Consider the following 25,534-nt stretch of genomic DNA (forward strand, 5'->3'; position numbering starts at 1 on the left):
CTTTTTCCTGTAAATTTACTGATAAATATTGTGAATTTCAGATACTTTCATCCTGTTATCTACAATATAGAATGTTAGTTGTCTTCATGAATAGTATGTATACACCTTTCTATATACTAATTTTAGGTATTGTCAGCAAGAAAATCTATTTTTAATCTCTAATGTATGCAGGTATCTAAACCTATATGTTATTCTATAAAAGGTATGTTACCCAAGTTATCAACTTCTTTGATTAAAATGCACGTCCCCTTTTTTATTTGTTGTTTTTAGGTACAAAATGATGTATTCATTAACTTCTTCATATATCTTTATAGTAGTGAGATCTCTGTTTTTCTGATACAAAGATCCAAAACTCCTGCATGTCTGCAGTAAACACTACTGGGAACAAAGCAAATTACTGCATACTGTTTTACTTTGAACTCTATAATAAAACAGTATGCAGTAAGCCGCTAAGCTCCCTCTGGTGGCGGTTCCAGGACTTTTTTATTTTAAATCTGCAGATTCATCTGAATCAGAAAAATAGAGCTCTGACTTCTGAAAAGATATATTAAGAAATCAATTGGCACAACTTTTTATAGCTTTTAAGATTAAAAGAAGAAAATATTATTCAAGAGAGGACATTCACTGTAAGTCTTGTCTCCATTTTTAATATATATGACTATTCTAGTCCACTTTATAGCTAGAAACCCATTGCAGTAACACATTTCTGTTCCTTTATTCTGCATACAGCTATGTAAATTTACCCATATTTCAGCTAGTTCAATTGTATCTTTCCATACGGTATGAATGTAATATGTCAAAATTGTCTCATTGAAAACGTTGCCTTGTTACATGCAGCAGCTAATTTCATTTTCTACGCTGCACTGTAAAAATAAAACATAGTTTCTATGGACAACAATTTTTGATACATGATGCCTATAGTGTATTGAGCAGACAGCTTATTAAATGTATGTAATGCAGTTGTTTATTGGTGCTTCAGTTTGTGCTGTGATTTCCTGGTAGGGGACAGGGAGAGAGAGCTGCTTCATTCACATTCAGGACTATGAGCGGTTAGAATTGTTACTGCAGAGACCAAGCACTGTGAAATAATAAATGTGCATGTATTACATGTTCAGCCACTTATTTGAATGGAAGCATGCAATAATACATTCCCCTGTAACGGAAATGTATGGCGGGCCACTACTTCCCCATTGATAAGAGCTGATTTAAAAACACAATACCACGGAAATCAGCTAATTGCTAGGCCCACTCTACTTAACACCTTTAACATGGTGTTGTATTTACATATCTGTGTTTGACAAATACAGTAGTGGAAAACAATATGAATAGTACCGGTCTCTGGTGTTACAACAGAACTATATGTTTAAATAGATTTTCCCTCCATTGTTAGTGATGTGATATCACAAGGATACGATATCACTTTCTGAATAGTAGAGGTCCTATTGCTGGGACCCTCATCGATCCAAAGAATATTCCAGGTTCTCAATATATGAATACAAACATAGCCAAGGCACAAGGGTGGCCAATGCCATTAAAGAGCTTAAAACTGTTATGCCATATAAAAATAAAAAAATAAAGAAGAGTACAATAGACACTGGTCTCCATATTACACAATATCTACAAGAGTGAATGCTTGTCAAAGAAATGGAATATTATAAGTAATGAAATCATTATTTAAGCAAAATGTATCAGTTGTCAAATAAAATTTCTTTGTGAAATGTCAAGTGTATTTTTCAGATTTTAAGGGTAAATATGTATTACTTGTCAGAAAAGTGGGACACAAGTTGGCAAAATCTCCTTGCATTTAAGATGGCTTGTGTAGAAACTGCATACAATGGTGTTATGACTATTACTCAAGAACATATGCTGAATGTATAATGTACATCTGGAACTGTCAACACACATAACAAATATCAAACACTTGGTATTTCATAAACAGAATATATATTGTATGTTGTTTACGCTTTATACCGACAACCTACAAAACAGGTATTATAGAAAGGGTGGTGATTATAAAGAGGCCAACCTATAATAAAGTTTATACAATGCATGATGGTTAACTGAATATACCAGGGTGGTTGTATAATAGGTGAAATATAAGGAGGGCAAAGCATATAAATAAAAAAAATGAATTATAAAAGTAACCACCCTCGGCTCACACGGTTTTCTACAGAGGGCCACGTAAGGCTTTGTTTTAGGAGGCACACCGTAATGCACAGCCTCAGAATACAGAACCTATGCAGGGTCTTTTCTGTATACTGGGCCTTATTAGCCTTTAAAGCATTCAAAGAGCTAATCCTCCAGTGAGAGAGATGTGAGAAGCCGCTGCGATCTTGTGAAATGGGTGAGCAGCTCGGACGTTGTTTGTGCTCTGGTGGGTTTCCAGGCAGACTCTCTCATGACAAACCCCATTGGTATTGATATAACCATCTATTCCTGCTTGTCTATAAACTGTACAGTCATCTGTATCCAGCTCTAGAATGTATAAAGCTGTCTCTCTCTCTCTCTACTGTTCTGGGTATATATTTCTCCTTCTTCCCCAGTCATATCTAGGCACCTCCAGGTTCTGCCTTTTGTTCTGTAATATTCAGTGTCTACATAAACAAGATCTATTCTCATATTCCCACCCAAAGGAATATCAAAACCGCGGCCAATGTTCTTCATCTCGCTTTTTCTATGTGCGGCTAATATTCTCTCAAAATCATTCTCCCTCCTTCATTTTGCACACAGGTCTCTTGGGTCATCTAGTAGAATATGGGGTCAATAATGCTGCTGAAGTACATGTACATGAGAGGAATACAGAGAGAAGGCCAGATACACCAGCCGCACATATGTTCTCAGGATACCAGCGGAATATTAACATGCATGGGAGGGGTACAGGCTCCTCAGAAGGGGAAACATGGAAAATGGGGAAGGTTGATATGTCCCTCTGTTAATGTTCGGTGATGAATAAATAGTAGGATAGTGTGGTACAGAAATGGACAAAAGACAGGAACAATTGTAAAAATATAGTAAACCACAGAGAACTAAAAGGGAAGAACATGAACATACTGAGATAAAGGTGCATTTATTGCTTTTCCAGAAATTTCTTATCTAAAGACGACAAACCGAGCCAGATGTATTTAAGACTAGCAAGAGGAGAATATGGATGAGTGTAAATATCTATGTCCATATCGGAATATACTCGAATTGTTGCTGACAGCACTTCTAGCATAACTGGCTACATAGACATAGACATCCATATCAAATGCATAGATAGATGATATCTGTACCTGGCCTTCATTTTTCCCAGCTGCCAGACGCCTTTTCCATCGCCAATGAAAAAAATAACACTTGAAGGACCTGAATACAATGTTCCTTGCAGTCAATCCATGACATGTAGAATCACACACACATCTGCAGTGACAGAGGCTCAGTACTAACCATCCAGACAATGACACATAATACAACACACATATAACGAAGAAGTCACAGAGGTTCACATACATACAAGGACGATTACACCGAGACAGCGACGCACAAGGACACACATCCACTGCCACTCAGCAAAAAAACAATCCAGAGGGTGATGTGAAGCTGCAGCGCACAGACACTTGCATATCATGGTATAGATGTATATATGATCCAGAGCAGAGACAGCCAAAATGAGGCAGAAATTAGAGAGAGAAGGGTGAGATAGCAAGGAAAACGCACAGGGTAAAAAAGAAGGAGCAAGCAAAGAGGAGGGACAACAGATCTAGAGTCAGAGAGAAGCAGGGAGGAGAGGAAAGTGGGGAGAGGAGAGCAGAGGAGGAACTATGACAATGAGCTGGAGAGAAGAACAGCTGTGAGCAATGACTCTGCTCCTTAGTCCTATATACAAGTACTACGCAGTGCTATATGGACAACGCAATGCTACTGCTACCAAGCCTGGCATGCTGCTAGAATTCTAATGTCCAGCGCTGAATATGGGTACATAGCTTCTCTGGATACTGATGGACGCTGGGAGATAACTATGCTGCCCACAACTACATAGAAAGACATAATTACTCTTCTCACCTCTGGATGCTGACATACTCTACAGCTGGCTGCTAACAGATAACTGTGCTGGAAGGAGCTGTGCACTGAAGGATACTATACCCATTTATGCTGGAAATATCTCCACTATTTTATGCGCTCTACAGAAACAGCCATGCTATTTAACATTGTATGCTAAGAGATAACTTCACTACCCAGCCTGATAAAATAAGAAATAAATGTACTCCTCTGCACTATATAGAGGTAGATGATTTCCCAGACTGTACAAAGAGAGATGTGATACCATCTCTTATTCTTAACATAGGTTCAAAATATCCAATGATTAACTGCTCACCATCATCCTATACATTTAAAAGACAGCTGCCAACACACACACACACACACACACACACACACACACACACACACACACACACACACACACACAGTATATAGTCAATCATAAGGCAGGAACTATTTGCATAAAAGCATGCAGATATGGTCGAGAGGTTCAGCTGTTGTTGAGATGTGTGGGATGGTTGTTGGTGTTGGATGGGGTGGTTTGTTCTCCTGGGATTTTCATGCACCACAGCTAGTCCACAGCTAGTTTTGTTGGTTGGAATACCTTATTAATAAAACAGGTGACAGTAACGCAAATAACCATGTGTTACAACGTAGGTATGTAAACATAAGACACATCAAACCGTAGAGGATGGGCTACATCACCAGGAGACCATGCTGTGTGCCACTTCTATAAGTTAAGAGTAGAAAACTAAAGCTACCATGGCACTGGCTCAGCACAACTTGAAGAATGAAGAAGCATTGCTTGGTCTGACAGATCTTGATTTCTGCTGCAACATGCAGGTGGTAGATTCAGACTTTATGTGTGAACCACATGAACCTCTGAATCAACTGTACCTTATGTCAATGGTTCACATCCTAATAGAGGGTTATGCCCAGGGACCGCCCTAGGATAGATGGCGCCCTGTGCGAAATGATCTTTCGGCGCCCCACCCCATCATTAAAAAAAAATGCCCCATAAAAAAATTATAATGCCCCTTTAGTGCCCCCATACAGTATAATAATAATAATATTTAATAATATAATATATTACAACCCCTTCAAGGACACAGTATTTTGTCCTCTAATTGTGCCCACAGTATTATGCCACCTGTAGTACCCCTACACACTATAATATCCACTTAGTGGCCCACACACAGTATAGTGCCCCCCCTTAGATTTAGCCATATAGCCTCCCTGAAGACAGTGCTATAATCCCCCACCTTCTTTTTGTAAATCGTGCCATACAGCCTCCCCCACCTCCCCCTTGTAGACAGTGCCAGAGTCCCCCACCTCCCCCTTGTAGACCGTGCCCCCAAACAAAAATAAAAATTTTACTCACCTATGCCCCGTTCCTATGACGAACTGAGCTGCTCCATAACGGGATCCTGTAGCCTAGTACAGAGTTTCCCAACCTTTTCGGACTCGAGGCAGCAATGGAAAAATAAAATGTCCTCAGGGCCCCCCTACCAAAAATTGTTTCGAGAAAGACAGAAAACGGCTAAGAACAACCACTACACTCATAGGGTATGTTCACACACGGTTTTTGTAAGGCAAAAAAAATCTGCTTCGAAATTCCTTCAGCAACTGACAGCGTTGTTTGACCTTTTTTCTGTGTTTTTTCTTAAGCAGTTGAAGTGAATGCAAAAGACGCAGGCAAAAAAGCTCCAAACGAGCGCCGCAGGTATTTTCTGCCTATTAATTTCAATTGGAGGTCAGAGGCGGAAACAACTTGAAGACCATCAGCCCCCCACTCACAGTAAAATGACATCAGCCCACCACTCACAGATTTCCCAGTAGGTAGCGCCACACAGCCCCTTGTACGTAGCGCCATACAGCCCCTTGTGGGTAGCTCCACACAGCCCCCTTGTGGGTAGCACCACACAGCCCCTTGTAGGTAGCACCACACAGCCCCCTTGTACGTAGCGCCAGTCAGCCCCCTTGTAGGTAGCGCCAGACAGCCCCCTTGTACATAGCGCCACACAGCCCCCTTGTAGATCGCTCCAAACAGCCTCCTTGTAGATAGAGCCACACAGCCCCCTTGAAGTTAGCGCCACACAGCCCCCTGTAAAGAGCGCTACACAGCCCCCTGTAGAGTGTGCTACACAGCCCCTGTAGGGAGTGCCACACAGCCCCCTGGTAGGAAGTGCCGCACAGCCCCCTGGTAGGAAGTGCCGAACAGACCCCTGGTAGGGAGTTCCACACAGCCCACAGCCCCCTGGTAGGGAGTGCCACACAGCCCACAGCCCCCTGGTAGGGAGTGCCACACAGCCCCCTGGTTGGTAGTACCATACAGCCCACAGCCCCCTGGTTGGTAGCGCCACACAGCCCCCTGGTTGGTAGTGCCACACAGCCCACAGCCCCCTGGTTGGTAGTGCCACACTGCCCACAGCCCCCTTGTAGGTAGTGCAAGGACTACGAAATGACCCTGATAGCTGGCGGGCAATAGACTTTCAAAAAAGGTCAACTGTGCAGGAGCACATAAAATACCCAGCTTTCCCAGCTATCAAATAAATGTGTGGAAATAAACTAAGATATAACTTTTATTTAGCCTAGCTAAAGGATTAATCCTTTTAGCTAGATTAAATAAAAGTTATATCTTAGTTTATTTCCACACATTTATTTGATAGCCGGGAAAGCTGGGCATTTTGTGTGCTCCTGCACAGTTTTCCCTTTTTGTAGGTAGTGCCAGACAGCCTACAGCCCCCTTGTTGATAGCAAACCCCCCCCCCCCCCTCCAGTATAGATTGCGCCACTGTAGCTCCCTGAAAGAGCGGAATCCCTGTGTGGCCAGGGATTCCGCTCCTGGAGCGCTCCTTGATGTCTCTGTCCCTATATGGACAGTGACATCAGGAGAAACTCCTGAAGCGGAATCCACGTCCACAGCGTTGCCGACGCTGTGTCCATGACGACATTGGCTTCTCCTGGAGTGGAATCTCCGGTCATATCGTCTGCAACACTGTGACCGGGGATTCCGCTTCAGGAGTTTCCCCTGATGTCACTGTTCATATATGGACAGAGACATCAAGCAGCGCTCCAGGAGCGGAATCCCCGGCCACATGGGAATTCCGCTCCTTCAGGGAGCTACAGTGGCGCTAGTAGATAGCAGAGCAGGGAGATACCTCCCTGCTCTGCTATAGTGCCGTCGCTACCGCTATAGAAGCTGCAGTGGCTGCTAGCGACGCCACCGCCCTCATGCCCGATGTCGCCGCTAGCAGCCACTATGGCAGCTACAGCGGTAGGCACGGCCACTAAGTGAAGAAGCGCCCGGGCGGAAAGGCGACTGCCTAGGTCGGCCCTGGGTGCAGTTAGCGAGTGGCACCTGACCCGCTGGTAGTTGCAACGGCGCATGGATACACACACCCGCTGGCGCCCCTCCTGCAGTGTGGCGGCTCGCGCCCTGTGTGGCCGGCCATGGTTATGCTTAACCTATATGGCTACAGTTTACACATCTTCTGTTGGCTACTTCCAGAATGGCATTGTGCCATTTCAGAAAACACACATTATTAAAAGTTGGTACATTAACATAGTATCAAAGTTGGTAAGCCTGAAAAAACACAAGTCTATCCAGTTCAGCATATTATCCTGCAATGTTGATCCAGAGGAAGACAAAAAATACATGAAGCAAAGGGCAATTTTCCTAATTTTAGGGAAAATTCCTTCCTGACTCCAATATGGCAGTTAAAATAAATCCCTGGATCAACAACCCATCTCCAGTAATCTATTGCTATAACTTGTAATATTATTGCACTCAAGAAAGGCACCCGGGCCTTTATCAGCAAATTCCCCATACCAACTTCCTCTGGCAGAGATTTCCATAGTCTCACTGATTTTAACAGTAAAGAATCCCTTTCTATGTTTGTGTAGAAATTTACTCTCCTCTAGATGTAGAGGATGCCCTCTTGTTTTAGTTACAGTTTTAGCTATCAATAGATCATGAGAGACATTTCTGTATTGACCTTTCATATATTTATACAAAGTTATTAGGTCACCCCTCATCCGTATTTAACCCCAAATTTCATAATCTTTCTGTGCACTGTAGTTCACCTATTAAATAAAATAAGTTAAATAAGGTGATTAAAAAGGGAAGATCTATCATGGGTAGTGGTGGTGTGCCGTTATTTGATGAGGTATTAAGAAAAAAATATTGGGGAAGATAAGTGCGATATGTTGGCACATCTGTTACATACTATCTTGATCAAGAGACAAAGTTGTTTTAGTCATCGACTCCTACAATTTCGTTGCAGCAGGGAAAGATTTAGACGTTCTTTTATGCCTACAGCTATTGCACTTTATAATAGGCCTGTATTGAAGAGTTAAAATGAGTATAGTTTTTAATGTGCATGATGCAAAATTGGGTATGTGAATATATTTTATTTAGTTATTATATAGATTGTTTGTGTTTTTGTATTCTTTTTGTATTTTTATGTATTGTTAATGTATGAATATGTTTTGTAAATTGGGGGTCATAACTTCAAATTAATTATCCTGTCTATCTATCTATCTATCTATCTATCTATCTATCTATCTATCTATCTATCTCTTTGGTTGCCCGCCTTTAAACCCGCTGAAGCTTTAATATGTCTTTCCTATGCGCTGGTGCCCAAAACTGTACACAATATTCCATGTGCAGTCTGACTAGTGATTTGTAAAGTAGTCATGTGCATTTATGCCCCTTTTGATGCACCTTATGATCTCATTTGCCTTGGCAGCAGCTGCCTGACACTGGTGGCTACAGTTAAGTTTACTGTCAACTCCTAAGTCCTCCCAGTGTTTTCCCATTTAGTATGTTACAGTGACATGAATTTTCCCTTCCAAAGTGTATAACCTTACATTGATCAGTATTAAACCTCATTTGCCACATCTCTGCCCAATCCTCCAACTTATCCAAATCCATTTGTAATAGAATATTTTTGTCATTTGTAGCAATTAGCTTATTTTAATCTAATGGCCCCAATGGCGATCAGATCTAAAACCAATAGGGCACATTTCTCACTGAGTCTTTTACCCATTAGGAATATATTTGTTTCTGGTTACCACGTAACCATTGATGTTTGATTCGTTCAGTATATCAGCATGAACTGAATGATGATACAAATGCATCAATAATACATTCGCACTTTACATTGACTCTTATTAATTAGAGTAATTTGGTAGACAATGTTGTGTGTACTCCAAAATTGATAGTTTACATATAGCAGTTACATATCTAACTTGTTTGTTATTTTCAATATTTTATAGATATTATATATTTCTTTTTGATGTTTTTATATATATATATATATATATATATATATATATATATATATATATATAAATAGTGGATATTTTCCTTTACAATATTATTGGTCCAAGTAGGGACCGGTAACCCCACTTGTGAAAGCGGCAGCACTGGGTTATTTCTGTATACACTACAATCCTGATCACCTGCACCAAGTACAGAGTGAATAGCTCCAGTGCTATTGGAGCACACTTGTCGGTATGGCTACCAAATACCAGCCCATTTGTGGGATGTACAGGCATCAAATCTGAAGATACTGTGTGATGCCATCATGTCAACATTGACGCGAGTTTCTAGGGAGTGTTTCCAGCAGCTTGTAGAATCTATGCTATGAACAAAAGTGTTCTGAGTGCAAAGGGTTGTCCTACCAGAACTAGACAGACAAAGCTAAAAGCTATACTGTTTAGGTATATGTGTTTTTGTAAACATGTACAGCCAAACATTTATACAAATGTTTGCTTTTTTAGGTTTTTGATATATTCAAATGTATATAAATGGATGCTATACGTTTGGATGTATCTGCTCTAGTAGGATGCATTCACACTCTGCAGATTTGCTGCAGACATTTATGCGACTTAAAATCTGTTCCATCCATCTGGGTTGCTTCTGCAGCATGTACATGGATTTCTGCAAGCCCCATTCTGATGTTTGGAACCAATTTGTAGTCGTAGACATTTCTGTAACAAATCTGCCGCATGTGAATTTACCCTAAGGCCCTGTTCACACAAAGTTTTTTGGCACTGATTTTGGCGAGGAAACTGTATCGGAATCAGCGCCACAAAATGGATGAATTATCCCTCATTCATTTCAATGGGAGGCAGAGGCGTTATTTTTCCTTGGTGGCTTTTAGTCGCTCGCGGGAAAAAAAAACCGACGTCCTTTATTGCCGCTTTCTGTCTCTGACCTCCCATTGAGATCAATGGGAGGCAGAAAAAAACCTGCAGCGCTCGTTTCCAAGCGTTTTTTGCCCACGGTCCTTGCATTAGCTGCAATAGTTGCGGCCAAAAATGCTGGCAGGTCAAAATCTGAAGGAATTTTGAGGCAGATTTTTTCTGCCTCCAAAAAAAACTCTGTGTGAACAGGACCTATATATGTGAGTACACTATTTTCAGATGTTAAGCGTAACCATGGTGTAAAGAAGCCTATGATATATATCCTCTATGTATCTGAGTAATCTTAATAAGCTTAGAGCTACCTGTTTATGAAAACATTTAAATTGATTTCCTGTAATGACAAGTTTTACTAAGTGTTTGCTTTTTATTGTAAATGTATATTTTCTTCTAATTGGTGTCCTCCTATGCACATGACCGTTATATAGAATAATATATACGTCTGCAAATACTAATCCTCATTAATATGTTTATTATCTGACAGCATGCAAGTTATTATTACCTTTTTATTTTCTGTAACTTGTGCATTATTTAGTCAGGATTTGTAGGTTGTGAACTGAACAGTAACAGATCGTTTTAATAACAGGGCTGTGCATTGACATTGCCATATAGCTACATGTGATTTACTCAATACTGTATAGTGAATGCTGGACTGCCAAGTACTGATAACGGCTCAATGACGCACAGATTCTCACTGATAAAACCACAGAATAATGCTACCTTCCAGCACTATGCACAGAAATTAAGTTTATACAAGAATCTGCTGCGTCAGGCAAACTGTATACGTCTTTTTCTTTTTTCCATGTTCCTCTTTCCTGAGATATATATATAAATTCTGTATGTTAAGAGTTTACTGATCGGCAATGTTCAAGAATACATAAAGCAGTTCTCTTTTTCAGATCTGCATAGTGATAGAGCTCTACTATGAGATATACTGATTCTGCACAACACTGTACTGTGAGGGACTACTGTGCTGGCCAGAAATGGACAATGATAGATAACTGTGCGACCCACCACGGTAGCTCTGCTCGCCAGGCCTATGCAGTTAGATAAAACACCGCTGCCAGTACTGTAAATAGAAATAATTATGTTCGCCATTTCTGCACAATAAGAGATTACTGTATTGACCAGCACTGTACAATGGGAAACAATTCAGCTCTCACAACTACAACGAGTGTTAATTATGCTGCCCAATGAGTTCCAATAAAAATAACTGTGCTGTTAGGCCCTACAAAATGAGCGGAATCTGCTGCGGCCAGACTTTACAGTGGGGGCTAACTGCGCTGACCTGCATTGCTCAGTGTGTAGTAACTTCTCTGCTTAGAACTGTATGTACACTGAGATGTAATAGCGGTAAGGCATGACAATACTCAATAATGTATGGAAAGCTGCTGTTGACAGATATGTTATTTTTCTGACTTTAACCCCTTAATGACCGGGCCTGTTTGTACCTTAATGACCAAGCCAGATTTGTCAAATCTGGTATGTCTGACTTTATCAGAGAATAACTCTGTGAAAATTTTGAATATCCAAGTAATTCTGACATTGTTTTTTCGTCACATGTTGTACTTTATTTTAGTGGTAAAAGTAGACTGATACAATTTGCGGAAATGAATGAAAAAATAGAAAAATGGAAGAAATTTTGTAAAAATTAACATTTTTCCCTACTTTTAACTGCAATACGTCACATATGTACACACATACTGTACAATTTTTTTTAATTAAATATATATTTCCATCTCTTTACTTTGGCAGCACTTTTGTAAAAATAAAATACATTTTCAATTTAGAGGACTTACAAATTGAATAATAATTTTATAAATTTTGAAGTACATTTTGTTTTCCTGCACCAAGCCAGGTTTTCAGAGGCTCAGAGTGATGGAAACCCCCACAAATGACCCCATTTAGAAAACTAGACCCCTTAAGGTATTTATCTAGGGGTATAGTAAGTATTTTGACCCCACAGTTTTTTGCTAAATTTAATACATAGCAGGGGAAAAACAATTAATTTCACTTTTTTTCATAAAAGTATCAGTTTGAAGACCAATTTCTTTGTAAAGCGACCATGAGAATGAAGAAACACACAACAAAATCTATCACCCTGTTTCCAAAAATACCCACATTGTGGCCCTAATGCGCTGCCTGGACACACGGCAGGGCCCAAAAGGAAGGGAGCACCCGGAGGCTTTCAGGACTCATATTTTGCTTTAAAATATTTTAGGTCCCACTGTACATTTGGAGAGGCTTTGAGCTGCCAGAACGATAGAAACTCCCCATAAACGACCCCATTTTGAAAACTAGACCCCATAAGGTATTTATCTAGGGGTATAGTTAGCATTTTGACCACACAGGTTTTTCGCTAAATATATTGGAATTAGTCTGTAAAAATTAAAATGTACTTTTTTTGTGAAACAACATAGAAATTTTTATTATTTACAAGGAATAACGAACAAAATGCACCCCAACATTTGTAAAGCAATGTCTCCCGATTACGACAATACCCCATATGTGGTAATAAACTGCTGTTTGGACCCACAGCAGGGCTCAGAAGGGAAGGAGCGCCATTTGGATTTCTGATTTTGCTGGAATGGTTTTCGGTGCCATGTCGCATTTGAAATGCACTGGAGGGACCAAAACAGTGGAAACCCACCAAAAGTGACCCCATTTTGGAAAAACCTTCAAGGAATTTTTCTAGGGGTATACTGAGCATTTAAACCCCACGGGTCTTTTGCAGAGTTTATTAGAATTAGGGTGCGAAAACTAATATAAACATTTTTTCCACTAAAATGTTGAATTTTCTCATTTTCACAAGGGATAAAGGAGGAAAAAAACAACCATTTTTTAGAAAGCAATTTCTCCCGAGTACGGAAATACCCCACATGTGGTCATACGTTTTTTTCATTAGAAATGAATTAACCCTTTCAGGACTGATCCATTTTTTTGCTTTCTTATTTTAGATTTTCACTCCCCGCTTTCCAAGAGCCATAACTTTTTTATTTTTCAATCAATAGAGTTTTTGTTGATACCATTTTTTGGTACATAAAAAGTGATTAAAAAGTTGTATTACATTTTTTTTTTTTAGAGCTAAGGTATCAAAAAAAAAACAGCGATTTTGCCGGTTTCAATTATTACATTTTTTTTAAGGTATTCACTGTGCAAATTAATTAATGGTATATTCTAATAGTTCAGACTTTTACGGACGTAGCGATACCAATTTTGTTCATTTTTTTTACATTACTTTAGAAGAAAAATGGGAAAAGGTGTTTGTTTTTTTTAACTTTAAAAAATGAAAATTCTCACTACTAATAACTATAATTCTTCTACACATTTTATTAATCAATCCCCTTAGGGGACTTGATCCAGCGATCATTGGATCACTGGTACAATACACTGCAATACTAATGTATTGCAGTATATTGTTATTCTTACAGGCTTCTGTAACAGAGCAATCGCTGTACCTGTCCGTTAGTCCCGGGTGTCAGCTGTAATACACAGCTGACACCCGCAGCGTATGGAGCGGGCACAGCACATGAGCCGGATCCATACATTAACCGCCGCACCATGACGGCCAATTAAGTCATAGTGTTCAAAGGGGTTAGTGCACAGCGGATGGTTCAAAGTGAAAATTGCAATTTTCCACTGATATGCCATTTTAGTGCATAATATGTTGTGTCCAGTTTGTGCCACAGAAGACAAATACCTCATAAAACGTTAAGCGGGTTCTCTCGGGTATGGCGATGCCATATGTGTGGGCGCAAACTGCTGCTTGGGCACGCTGCAGGGCTCAGAAGGGAGGGAGCACCATTTTGCTTTTGGAGCGCAGATTTTGCTTGGAAGTAGTTTTGTTTGGGGTTTTACTGGTATTTCAGTTGATAATGTGGGGGTATGTGTAATCTGTGCGGAGTACATCAGGGCATAATAAGAGGGTATAATAATGGGGTAAATAAATAATAATTCATAGATGTGTGGCCGGTGTCGCACTGATAAATGGCGCCTGATCTTATCCGCTGCACATTTTGCATCGCCATATTCTGAGAGCCAGAACGTTTTTATTTTTTCACCACCGGAGCCGTGTGAGTGCTTATTTGTTGCGGGACAATCTGTAGTTTTCATTGGTACCATTTTGGGGTACATGCAATTTTTTTAAATCACTTTTTATTCAATTTTTTTGCAATCCTGACCAAAAAACAGGAATTCTGACACCGTTTTTTAGGTTTTCTTTTTGCGGCGCTCACCGTACGCTATAAATGAAATTTTTACTTTATTCTGCGGGCTGGTACGATTACGGCGATACCATATGTATATAGGTTTGGTCCTTTTTTTTAGCGTTTACACAATAAAATCACTTATTTATAAAAAAAAATGAACAATAACTTTACAGTTTTATAGTTGGGTCGTTATGAACGCGGTGATACCAAATATGTGTACTTTAACGTGTTCATTTTTTTTCTATAATAAAAGTCTTATTATGGGAAAAAAAAAGCATTTTGTGTTTATATAACTTATAACTTTTATTTTTACACTTTTTTTAAAACTTTTTTATTACTTGTCCCACTAGGGGACATTTAGACTTGCAGCTTTGATCGCTGCTAGAGTACATTACACTACACACGTAGTGTAGTGTACTCTAACTGTCATCGTGACGTAACTGTCACTCTGACAGGAAGCCGAGGAGGACCGGCCGGAGGCTGTTCCTCCGAGGCTTCCGTACATGGCAACCCGGAGGTCATTGTCTGACCTCCGATTGCCACGACAAACATCGGTAGCCCCCACGATCACTTTGTGGGGGCTGCCGATGTGCTTCAAACCACTTAAATGAGGCGACGGCAATCCGTCGCCGCACTTAAGGGGTTAATTGCCGAAAGCAGCGGCGAAGGTCCACTGCCCGGGGAGACTGATGTGACAGCTAGGACTAGGACAGCGCAACAAAGTGACAGTTTGAAATACTGACGAAAATGAACGTCATGGTGTGGGAACTAGCAGCCGACCATGACGTTCATTTTCGTCAACGGTCGTGAAAGGATTAAAGGACAGGACTATCGCTGGGCTTACCAATGACCACCACCCTTCCCTTATAATAAAACTCAAACTACTGTTGTGGTAAAAGGCCATAGCAGCCGCATTTATTAAACAATAATCTCCATAAATATCATCAATATACAATTTTTGTAACAATATATTAATAACATATGCACAATTTTATGCAAATATCACAAAAACATTCCTCAAAAGCTTTTACCTTGTTCTAACCATGTAACCAGCCTGTCTAAACTTATGGGGAAAAAACGATCCTTGAAGGCAGTCTCCATTCTTGCTATGTAGGGTTAGGGTATGTTCACACGGCCTATTTACGGACGTAATTCGGGCGTTTTTGCCCCGAATTACATCTGAAAATAGCGCCTCAATAGCGCTGACAAACATCTGCCCATTGAAAGCAATGGGCAGACGTTTGTCTGTTCACACGAGGCGTATATTTACGCGCCGCTGTCAAATGACGGCGCGTAAATAGACGCCCGCGTCAAAGAAGTGACCTGTCACTTCTTTGGCCGTAATTGGAGCCGTTATTCATTGACTCCAATGAATAGCAGCGCTAATTACGTCCGTAATGGACGCGGCGTTCAAGCGCCTGCACATGCCGGTACGGCTGAAATTACGGGGATGTTTTCAGGCTGAAACATCCCCGTAATTTCAGCCGTAACGGACGCCCTCGTGTGAACATACCCTAAGTCTCCTTACCCTTAGACGTCCAAACCTGACTCAAGGAAACCGAATACAACTTTATCAAACTGATCCTGGGGACTCCATCCCCCCAGGAACTCCACTTGTATGTTCACGACAATTCCGATGCACAACCCATTTTCGTGCACCTTGCCATACATTTTCTACCTTCAAGGACCCCTTCTCCCCGCACACATAAAGCAAAAGCCATGACCGAGAAAAAAATTTAACCCCCACAATTAAATAGGGCGGGAAGTTCTGTATCCCGCGCGCCAAACTGTGATTCCCTTTTCCCTTTCCCAGCACTGGCAGTGCCCATAAACACCACCTGCAGGAACCAATTAGTATTACACACAAATATTAACCTGTTAATAACATTTTAAGCCTCCCTGCTTTTACCGCAGTCAATTCGCCTTCTGCTATGGCTCCACCCCATTCCATTGCAATACTTATGTGCATCTAATAGTACCACATAATGATTGTCCTGCTATGAACAGGCTGTGGTTAGGAGTGAGCGGCTCGTAAACACCTTAAAAGAAGTGTTTCACCTGAATATTTTTTTGCTTATTAAAACCGGTTAGTAAAATACATTATTTTTTTCTAATCTGTTTTTATTTTTTGATTGTTGATTTTTTTTATTTTATTGTCTGTACATGCTTATGGGTGCAGCAATCTTGCATGAACTTCTGTTAATAGCATTTAGAGATATGCTTTACAGAGGCCACATGGAGCATAGGAACATGTGAACAAGAGGGGATTCCGTGACCTGTGCAGAGGTCAATATGCACCAAAGGATAGGAGGGGAGCTGTATCCATCATCTATTGTGAATTGTGGATCCTATGTTATCTATATGTAGGTGTTTCCTTTTATTGTAATCCTGCCTGTGATGATAATGAGATGACTGCTGAGAGGTGATCTCTACAGAACAGGAAGTGTCAGTGTGTTGTGAAGACCAGTGGTCAGAGTGAAATTTGAAGGATTTTAGGATTATTTTATATAGATAATCAAATAGAAAATAAAATAAAAAATCATGACTAAAAATTCTTAAACAAAAGGTCATTTTCTAATGAAAAATCCCCCTTATTGCACTATTAATTAGCATGTAAATACAGTGAATACAGCAGGCAAGTATTAGGTAGTCGTATGTAAATTAAACCATTTAGATTTTCGTAAGCTAATGACCAATAAGACATGTGTATCAATAAGCTAAATTCATCTGAACTGCTTGCTAATGGTTTCCAGATTTGTTCCACGCAGCACAAAGTGAAAAATGAAAAATAAGTGAAAACAATTAAATATATGTTAGAAATATGTCTAACATACTAGTCCTTCTCAATGAATTAGATTATCATCAAAAACTTGATTTATTTCAGTAATTCAATTAAAAAAGTGAAACTCATATATTATATAGATTCATTGCACACAGAGTGATCTATTTCCAGCATTTTTTTTTCTTTTAATGTTGAAGATTATGGAAGTTAATGAAAACCAAAAATTTAGTCTCTCAGAAAATTAGAATATTGGGTAAAAGTTCAAGACTGTAGACTCATGGTGTCACACTCTAATCAGCTACTCAACACAAAACACCTGCAAAGGTTTCCTAAGCCTTTAAATGGTCCAACAGTCTGGTTCAGTAGGCTAAACAATCATGGGGATGACTGCTGACTTGACATTTGTCCAGAAGACAGTCATTGAAACCCTCCACAAGAACATTAAGCCATAAGAGGACATTGCTAAAGTAGATGGCTGTTCACAGAGTGCTGTATTCAAGCATATTAACGGAAAGTTGAGAGGAAGGAAAAAGTGCGGTAGAAAAAGGTGCACAAGCAACAGGGATAACCACAGCCTTCAAAGGACTGTCAAGAATAGGCCATTGAAGAATCTGGGGGAAATTCAAAAGGAGTGGACTGCGGCTGGAGTCAGTGCTTCAAGAGCCACCACACACAGACGTATCTAGGACACGGGCTACAACTGTCGCATTCCTTGTGTCAAGCCACTCATGACCCAGAGACTACGTCAGAAGCGTCTTACCTGGGCTAAGGAGAAAAATTACTGGTATGTTGCTCAGTGGTCCAAAGTCCTGTTTTCAGATGAAAGTAAATTCCGCATTTAATTTGGAAGTTAAGGTTCCAGAGTCTGGAGGAAGAGTGGAGAAGCAATCAATTCAAGCTGCTTGCGGTGCAGTGTGGAGTTTCCACAGTCAGTGATGGTTTGGGGAGTCATGTCATCTGCTGGTGTTGGTCCACTGTGTTATATCAAGTCCAGAGTCAAAGCAGCCATCTACCAGGAAATCTTAGAGCACTTCATGCTTCCCTCTGCTAACAAGCTTTATGGAGATGCTGATTTAATTTTCCAGCAGGACTTGGCACCTGCCCGCACTGCCAAAAGTAACAATAACTGGTTTAATAACCACAATATACAGTGAAGGAAATAAGTATTTGATCCCTTGCTGATTTTGTAAGTTTGCCCACTGTCAAAGTCATGAACAGTCTAGAATTTTTAGGCTAGGTTAATTTTACCAGTGAGAGATAGATTATATTTTAAAAAAAAACAGAAAATCACAGTCAAAATTATATATATTTATTTGCATTGTGCACAGAGAAATAAGTATTTGATCCCCTACCAACCATTAAGAGCTCAGCCTCCTCCAGACCAGTTACACGCTCCAAATCAACTTGGTGCCTGCATTAAAGACAGCTGTCTTAAATGGTCAACTGTATAAAAGACTCCTGTCCACAGACTCAATTAATCAGTCTGACTCTAACCTCTATAACATGGGCAAGACCAAAGAGCTTTCTAAGGATGTCAGGGACAAGATCATAGACCTGCACAAGGCTGGAATGGGCTACAAAGCCATAAGTAAGAGGCTGGGTGAGAAGGAGACAACTGTTGGTGCAATAGTAAGAAAATGGAAGACATACAAAATGATTGTTAATCGACATCGATCTGGGGCTCCATGCAAAATCTCACCTCGTGGGGTATCCTTGATCATGAGGAAGGTGAGAGCTCAGCCGAAAACTACACGGGGGGAACTTATTAATGATCTCAAGGCAGCTGGGACCACAGTCACCAAGAAAACCATTGGTAACACATTACGCCGTAATGGATTAAAATCCTGCAGTGCCCGCAAGGTCCCCCTGCTCAAGAAGGCACATGTACAGGCCCGTCTGAAGTTTTCAAATGAACATCTGGATGATTCTGAGAGTGATTGGGAGAAGGTGCTGTGGTCAAATGAGACTAAAATTGAGCTCTTTGGCATTAACTCAACTTGCCGTGTTTGGAGGAAGAGAAATGCTGCCTATGACCCAAAGAACACCGTCCCCACTGTCAAGCATGGAGGTGGAAACATTATGTTTTGGGCGTGTTTCTCTGCTAAGGGCACAGGACTACTTCACCGCATCAATGGGAGAATGGATGGAGCCATGTACCATCAAATCCTGAGTGACAACCTCCTTCCCTCCACCAGGACATTAAAAATGGCTCGTGGCTGGGTCTTCCAGCACGACAATGACACGAAACATACAGCCATGGTAACAAAGGAGTGGCTCAAAAAGAAGCACATTAAGGTCATGCAGTGGCCTAGCCAGTCTCCAGACTTTAATCCCATCGAAAACTTATGGAGGGAGCTGAAGATCCGAGTTGCCAAGCGACAGCCTCGAAATCTTAATGATTTACAGATGATCTGCAAAGAGGAGTGGGCCAAAATTCCATCTAACATGTGTGCAAACCTCATCATCAACTACAAAAAACGTCTGACTGCTGTGCTTGCCAACAAGGGTTTTGCCACCAAGTATTAAGTCTTGTTTGGCAAAGGGATCAAATACTTATTTCTCTGTGCACAATGCAAATAAATATATATAATTTTGACTATGTGATTTTCTGTGTATTTTTTTTTAAATATAATCTATCTCTCACTGGTAAAATTAACCTAGCCTAAAAATTCTAGACTGTTCATGTCTTTGACAGTGGGCAAACTTACAAAATCAGCAAGGGATCAAATACTTTTTTTTATTTTTTTAAACTCGTTTTATTGAAAATTTTTCAAAGTTTAACAAAAGTCAAATTCAAAATAGTGAATGGACCACAATGTCCTATAACTTTGTAACAAAGCACTCGCAGGTGCTAAAAACATAAGTGCCATAATTTCACGCAATGCCAGCATTATCTTGCGAATAGTTACACCATATTTGTAAAACGTAACCATCTGAGCGTTCATTAATAATAACAGTACAAGTGTTTGATTGTATGCGAGAGGCCCGGGACATCCACTGTCGCCCCTTCCAACTGTGATTATATCCCTCCCCCCCCCCCCAGCGCACTCCTTGCTTGCCCCAGTTCTCTGGAGGAGTAATTAGTATCTGGTGCTTCACACCACAGGTCCCAAATTTTGTGGAATTTGTCAGGTAAGTTTCTGTGTTTGTAGATGATGCGTTTGTACGACACTGTCGAATTTACCATGTTTTTCCACACCGTAACTTTCGGGGTTCGTCTATCCATCCACCTCATTGATATACCTTTGCGAGCTATAAATAGTGTCTCCTGTATAAAAATTCTGGTGTAATGTGGCCACTGGTCTTCCTCCATTATGCCAAACAAACATATTTCTGGTGAGCTGTTGATCGGGAATGGCAGTATCCGATTTAGGACTTCAACCACTTCCGCCCAGTATTTCTTGATATGAGGACACGTCCACACCATATGCCAAAAATCTGCAGGAGCATGTGAGCATTTAGGACAGGCAGGTTCCGCTATACAATGCATTTTAAACAGTCGAATAGGCGTTAGATAGGCTTGATGTATGTAGTATAACTGAATGAGCTTGTTAATAGCTGCCGGCGACACATGTAAGTGAGATTGCAGTAAATCATCAATTTTCTCTTCAGTTAGCGATGGTATCAATTGGACCCATTTAGAGATAGCTGGTAGGGGTGCCGCTGAAGCCTTTTTATCCAAGAGGTGAGCGTATATGGTGGAGATCAGTCCTTTAGGACCCTGAGATCTGATCACCCCGATGAGGGGATATGAGGAGATGGGCTGACGATGTGCCGGGAACTGTGTGGAAAGGAGATAGCGCAGTTGTAGGTATTTGTAGAAGTGCTGCCTTGGAATGCGAAATCTTTCCTGCGCCTGTTCAAAGGATATAAAGGTGTCATTTTCATAGATATCGTTGAGCACCTGTACGCCCGCAGCTATCCAGTATGCTGCGTCCGGGAAGGTGTGCAAGGCTTTCAAGTCCATATTGTGCCATAGTGGAGTCTCTTCCGGTATTGTGGGGGTACCTGAAATTTCCGCCGCCGCTTTCCACACTCCTCGGGCTAGTCGACAAATGGGTAGTAGAGGTGTCCCTAGGTTCCCATGATGAAACAATATAGGCCATAGTATTTCATGCGCGGAGTATTCCAGTAAAACTCTTTCAGTTCCAGCCGGTCGGCTTGCTTGTGTCCAGGGGCCCAAATATTTGAGTTGGCCAGCTAAGTAGTATAGGTAGATATCTGGAAGAGCAATTCCAGCCATCTCTTTTGGGCGTTGTAATTTTTGTAAGGCCAATTTAGATCTAGAATGGCCCCATATGATTAATGAGTCCAGTTGTTTGAAAAAGGATTTTGGTATAGGAGTACATACATGTTGAAGGACATACAAGCTCTTTGGTAGTACCACCATTTTAATCAAATTAATACGGCCCATGACTGATAAGGGAAGGGCCGCCCACACCTTGAATTTTTCTCTAAAGATAGCCAGAAGCGCATGGACATTGTGTGGAAGTGAGCGCGATGCGTTCCTGGCAATATGCAGTCCCAGATATTTGAAGTGATCCACTACTGCCAGACCTTCCATCGTGGAGCCCACCAGTTGAGATTTGTTTTGATAAAGAAACATTACTGACGACTTTGACCAATTTATGCGCAATCCAGAATAGTCTCCAAATGTGTAAATTAGGCTCATTGCCCTAGGAAGGGAAGACTGCACCCTTGAAATGAAGAGCATGATGTCGTCTGCGTATAAGGCAATTCGATCCTCTTTTGCCACGTGCTGGATACCTTGTAGCTCTGTGTCTGATCTTAGAAGTATCGCCAACGGTTCCATTGCCATGGCAAAGAGTAGTGGCGATAGAGGGCATCCCTGCCTTGTTCCACGGCCGAGCTCAAATGAAGTCGATGTCAGGCCATTCAGTGCCACGGTAGCTTTCGGATGAGTATATATGAGTTGTATCCAAGACACAAAGGCCGGTCCAAAGCCAAAGCATGTGAGAACGCTGGAGAGATAGGGCCACTCCACTGAGTCGAAGGCCTTAGCGGCATCTAGGGAAGCCAGAGCCCAATCATTGCTGTTCCGTTCCGCTATTTGTGCCACCGCGTGTACTCTCCTCATGTTGTCCGAGGTGCTCCTTCCCGGTATGAATCCCGATTGGTCAGGATGTACGAGCTCTGCTATGATCAGGTTCAGCCTGTTCGCAAACACTTTGGTCAATAATTTATAGTCGGTGTTGAGCAAGGATATAGGCCTGTATGACCCGCAGTATAATGGTGACTTGTCCGGTTTCAGAAGTACAATTATAGTAGCGTCATAGAATGAAGCCGGTAACATTCCCTTTTCAAATGACGTATTCAAGACTTCCAGTAGCTGAGGCAAGAGTTGTTCCTGGTATTTGACGTATACTTCAAGCGGTATGCCATCCGGGCCAGATGCTTTGCCCTTCGCCATTGAGGATAATGCTTCTGTCAATTCCTGAAGTGTTAGAGGGGCATCCATAGACTCCCTTTGCATGTCCGTCATTTTGGGTATATTTATTTCCGACAAATAATCCTTGATGTTCTGAGAAGACACCTGCAATGTCGGGCTATAGAGGTCCTTGTAGAAGTCTGTAAAGCAATTAAGGATTTGCACATTATCATGAAGCATGTTCCCTTCAGAAGTTTTAATACGTAATATCGCAGGAGAGGCAGAGTTGCAGTGTATAAGATGTGCCAAGAGACTACTGGATTGATTGCCATGCTCAAAATATCTCTGCTTAGAAAAGAAGATGCAACGTTTAGTCTTTTCGTGAAGAAGATTTACGTATTCTCTGCCCTTCTGTAGCCAGTTGTGTTGAGAGCTTGGGGAGGGATCTGCAATGAATGCGGCCTCCAAGTTGGTGCATTCGTTCTCCAGCAGCTGTTCCATCTTGGAAGATTGTCGTTTATGATAGGAAATTGATGACTGCAAACATCCGCGAAGGTATGCCTTCAGGGCATCCCAGAGGGCCGAGTGATTATCAAAGGGAAGGTTATCAGCAAAGAACATTTCAAGTTGGTCAGGTATTCAATCTTGAGCGCCGAGCACTGTAAGCCAGAATGGGTGTATCTTCCTGGGACCTCTGTTCACGTGTGGGTGGAGGGTAAGCTTAACCAGGACTGAAAATATGTGGAAGAGATCCTCCAGCTCACCTGACACTTGATGTATGTGTCGTGGTCATCGCACGGGCTCTCGTGTCGGCGCACGATAGGTATAGGCAGGCAAAGGCAAGGGGTTGAGTCCAGCGATAAAGAAGATAAAATGGAAACTAGTTCCAAGTTTACTGAATTTTCAATTAAAAAGGTCCAGTAGGTTGGAGTCCTGGTGTGCAGACAGGAGTATGTAACGGTCCAGTCTTTGGGGCCTACGCGTTTCAGACGTTAAGCACGTCCTTAATCATGACAGCCATGATTAAGGACGTGCTTAACGTCTGAAACGCGTAGGCCCCAAGACTGGACCGTTACATACTCCTGTCTGCACACCAGGACTCCAACCTACTGGACCTTTTTAATTGAAAATTCAGTAAACTTGGAACTAGTTTCCATTTTATCTTCTTTATCGCTGGACTCAACCCCTTGCCTTTGCCTAAGCTTAACCAGCATAGGGGAGTGGTCCGACATTGCACGGGGTAAGTGTGAAATAATTTCCATCATACTATATACTTTGGGATTACCGCACATATGATCAATCCGAGACAGTGTGTTTCTCCCAGGTGTAAAGCAGGTAAACTCTCGTTTATCAGGGTATCTCTGTCTCCACATATCCAGCCAGCCCATCTCTCTCAAAAACCCAGCCAAGGGAGTGATTACAGGTGGATTCCCCAGTACCGCTCCAGAATTAAACTTATCAATAGATAGCAGCAGATTGAAATCTCCCATGCACAACACTCCGGCCATAGGAAACTGTGAGGAAAACTTTGCCGCTTCATAAAGTACCGACATGGGGGCCGGTGGTGGAAGATAAAGTCCAATCAGCACAAAGGGATGACCTTCTATCCAGACATGTATGAATATCCATCTGCCGTCTGTATCCTTTAGTACCACGTCCAGTTCCCATCTAAGTGACTTATGGACTAAAATGGAAACCCCTCTGGAATAGGAGCTATAAGTGGAGTGGGCCGACCATTGTATCCACGAGCGATTCAAGCAATGAACAGTGGGAGGAGTTAGATGCGTTTCCTGGAGACATATTAATTGTGGCCCTTGGTTGCGGATAAAGGAAAACGTTAGATTTCTTTTATGGGAATCTCCCAGGCCTCTCACATTTACAGACAAAACATTCAAAGTCATGGCACTTATTACCTTACATATCAATACAATGCAATTTTCTGGGTAAACAGCTGGTGCAAAGAACAAGACACCAGTACCAACCGTTTGTAACCGAAGCTTTCAAGGCTATTAAGTTACTTTATATCACAGGTGTGATATTGTGGGTAAACGGGGGATCACCTATATACCTTATATCTGATATAGGTGAACAAGTTATAAAATAACAGAAGAAAAACCAGCACTACGTTTCCTCATACTTGAATCATTTTAACCGCTATTACATGTATCCAAGCATGCCATGAGCCACGCACTGCCTCTCAATATCTATCACTGCCAGGGGCCCGCAACAGGTTCTATTGATTCTATACAAGGCAGTTATCCCGTTTTTTCCTTCTAATCATATACCTGAGAAAAGCACGATATAGCATAAATGTAAGAAATAACCCTATTACAAAAAGGATGAACCGCAGGTTTCTCTCTCCAATCCGCCCTGCCAAGCGAAATCTGCGTCCACAGTATAAGTTGAATATATGGTAAGGCCACTAGCAGCAGGATGCATATTATGTCAAAAAACATCTTATCTAAACATTGCATACTCATCTGAGAGTCCCATACGATATTCCGAAAGTGCAGGCAATGTGGACATGGCATACATATAGAACAGTCCCGATGATTCAAATGTTAGCGACGGGGCGAGCGACCAATCGAACTCAGCCATTCATCTGCCTCAGCCGGATCAGTGAAGAAGATAGTTTTCTCTTGATGGATGACTCTCAATCTTGCTGGGAACGCCATTGAGTAAGATATTTGTAGGTCCCGGAGTCTCCTCTTGACTTGCACGAAAGAGGCCCTCATTTTCTGTAATGCAGCTAAAAAATCTGGAAAGAGTACTATGGTGGCATTCTGAAAACGAATCTCTCCGTGCTTGCACGCAGCCTGTAAAATGGCATCTCGATCTCTGCTGCTGAGTAGACGAGCTATCATGGGTCTCGGTGGAGCTCCAGGGGGTGGTGGTCTGCCCGGCACGCGGTGCGCTCTTTCGATAGTG

General features: G+C 41.4%; 1 protein-coding gene across 4 annotated transcripts in view; it reads right to left on the reverse strand.

Annotated features, from left to right (window-relative positions):
* LINGO1 (leucine rich repeat and Ig domain containing 1) overlaps nucleotides 1-25,534 on the reverse strand; it is a 355,709-nt gene that overhangs the window by 13,862 nt on the left and 316,313 nt on the right. Inside the window, exon 1 of one of the 4 annotated variants that reach the window (XM_075857771.1) lies at nucleotides 3,273-3,825. The exons of the other annotated variants lie outside the window; for them this stretch is intronic. Within the exon in view, the coding sequence (XP_075713886.1) occupies nucleotides 3,273-3,488 (216 nt within the window). The 5' untranslated portion in view covers nucleotides 3,489-3,825. Of the gene's footprint in view, nucleotides 1-3,272; nucleotides 3,826-25,534 lie in introns of those variants that run through there. 4 annotated transcript variants of the gene reach the window in all.

This window comes from Rhinoderma darwinii, chromosome 3, assembly GCF_050947455.1.
Source record: "Rhinoderma darwinii isolate aRhiDar2 chromosome 3, aRhiDar2.hap1, whole genome shotgun sequence".
NCBI classification, from domain to species: Eukaryota; Metazoa; Chordata; class Amphibia; order Anura; family Rhinodermatidae; genus Rhinoderma; species Rhinoderma darwinii.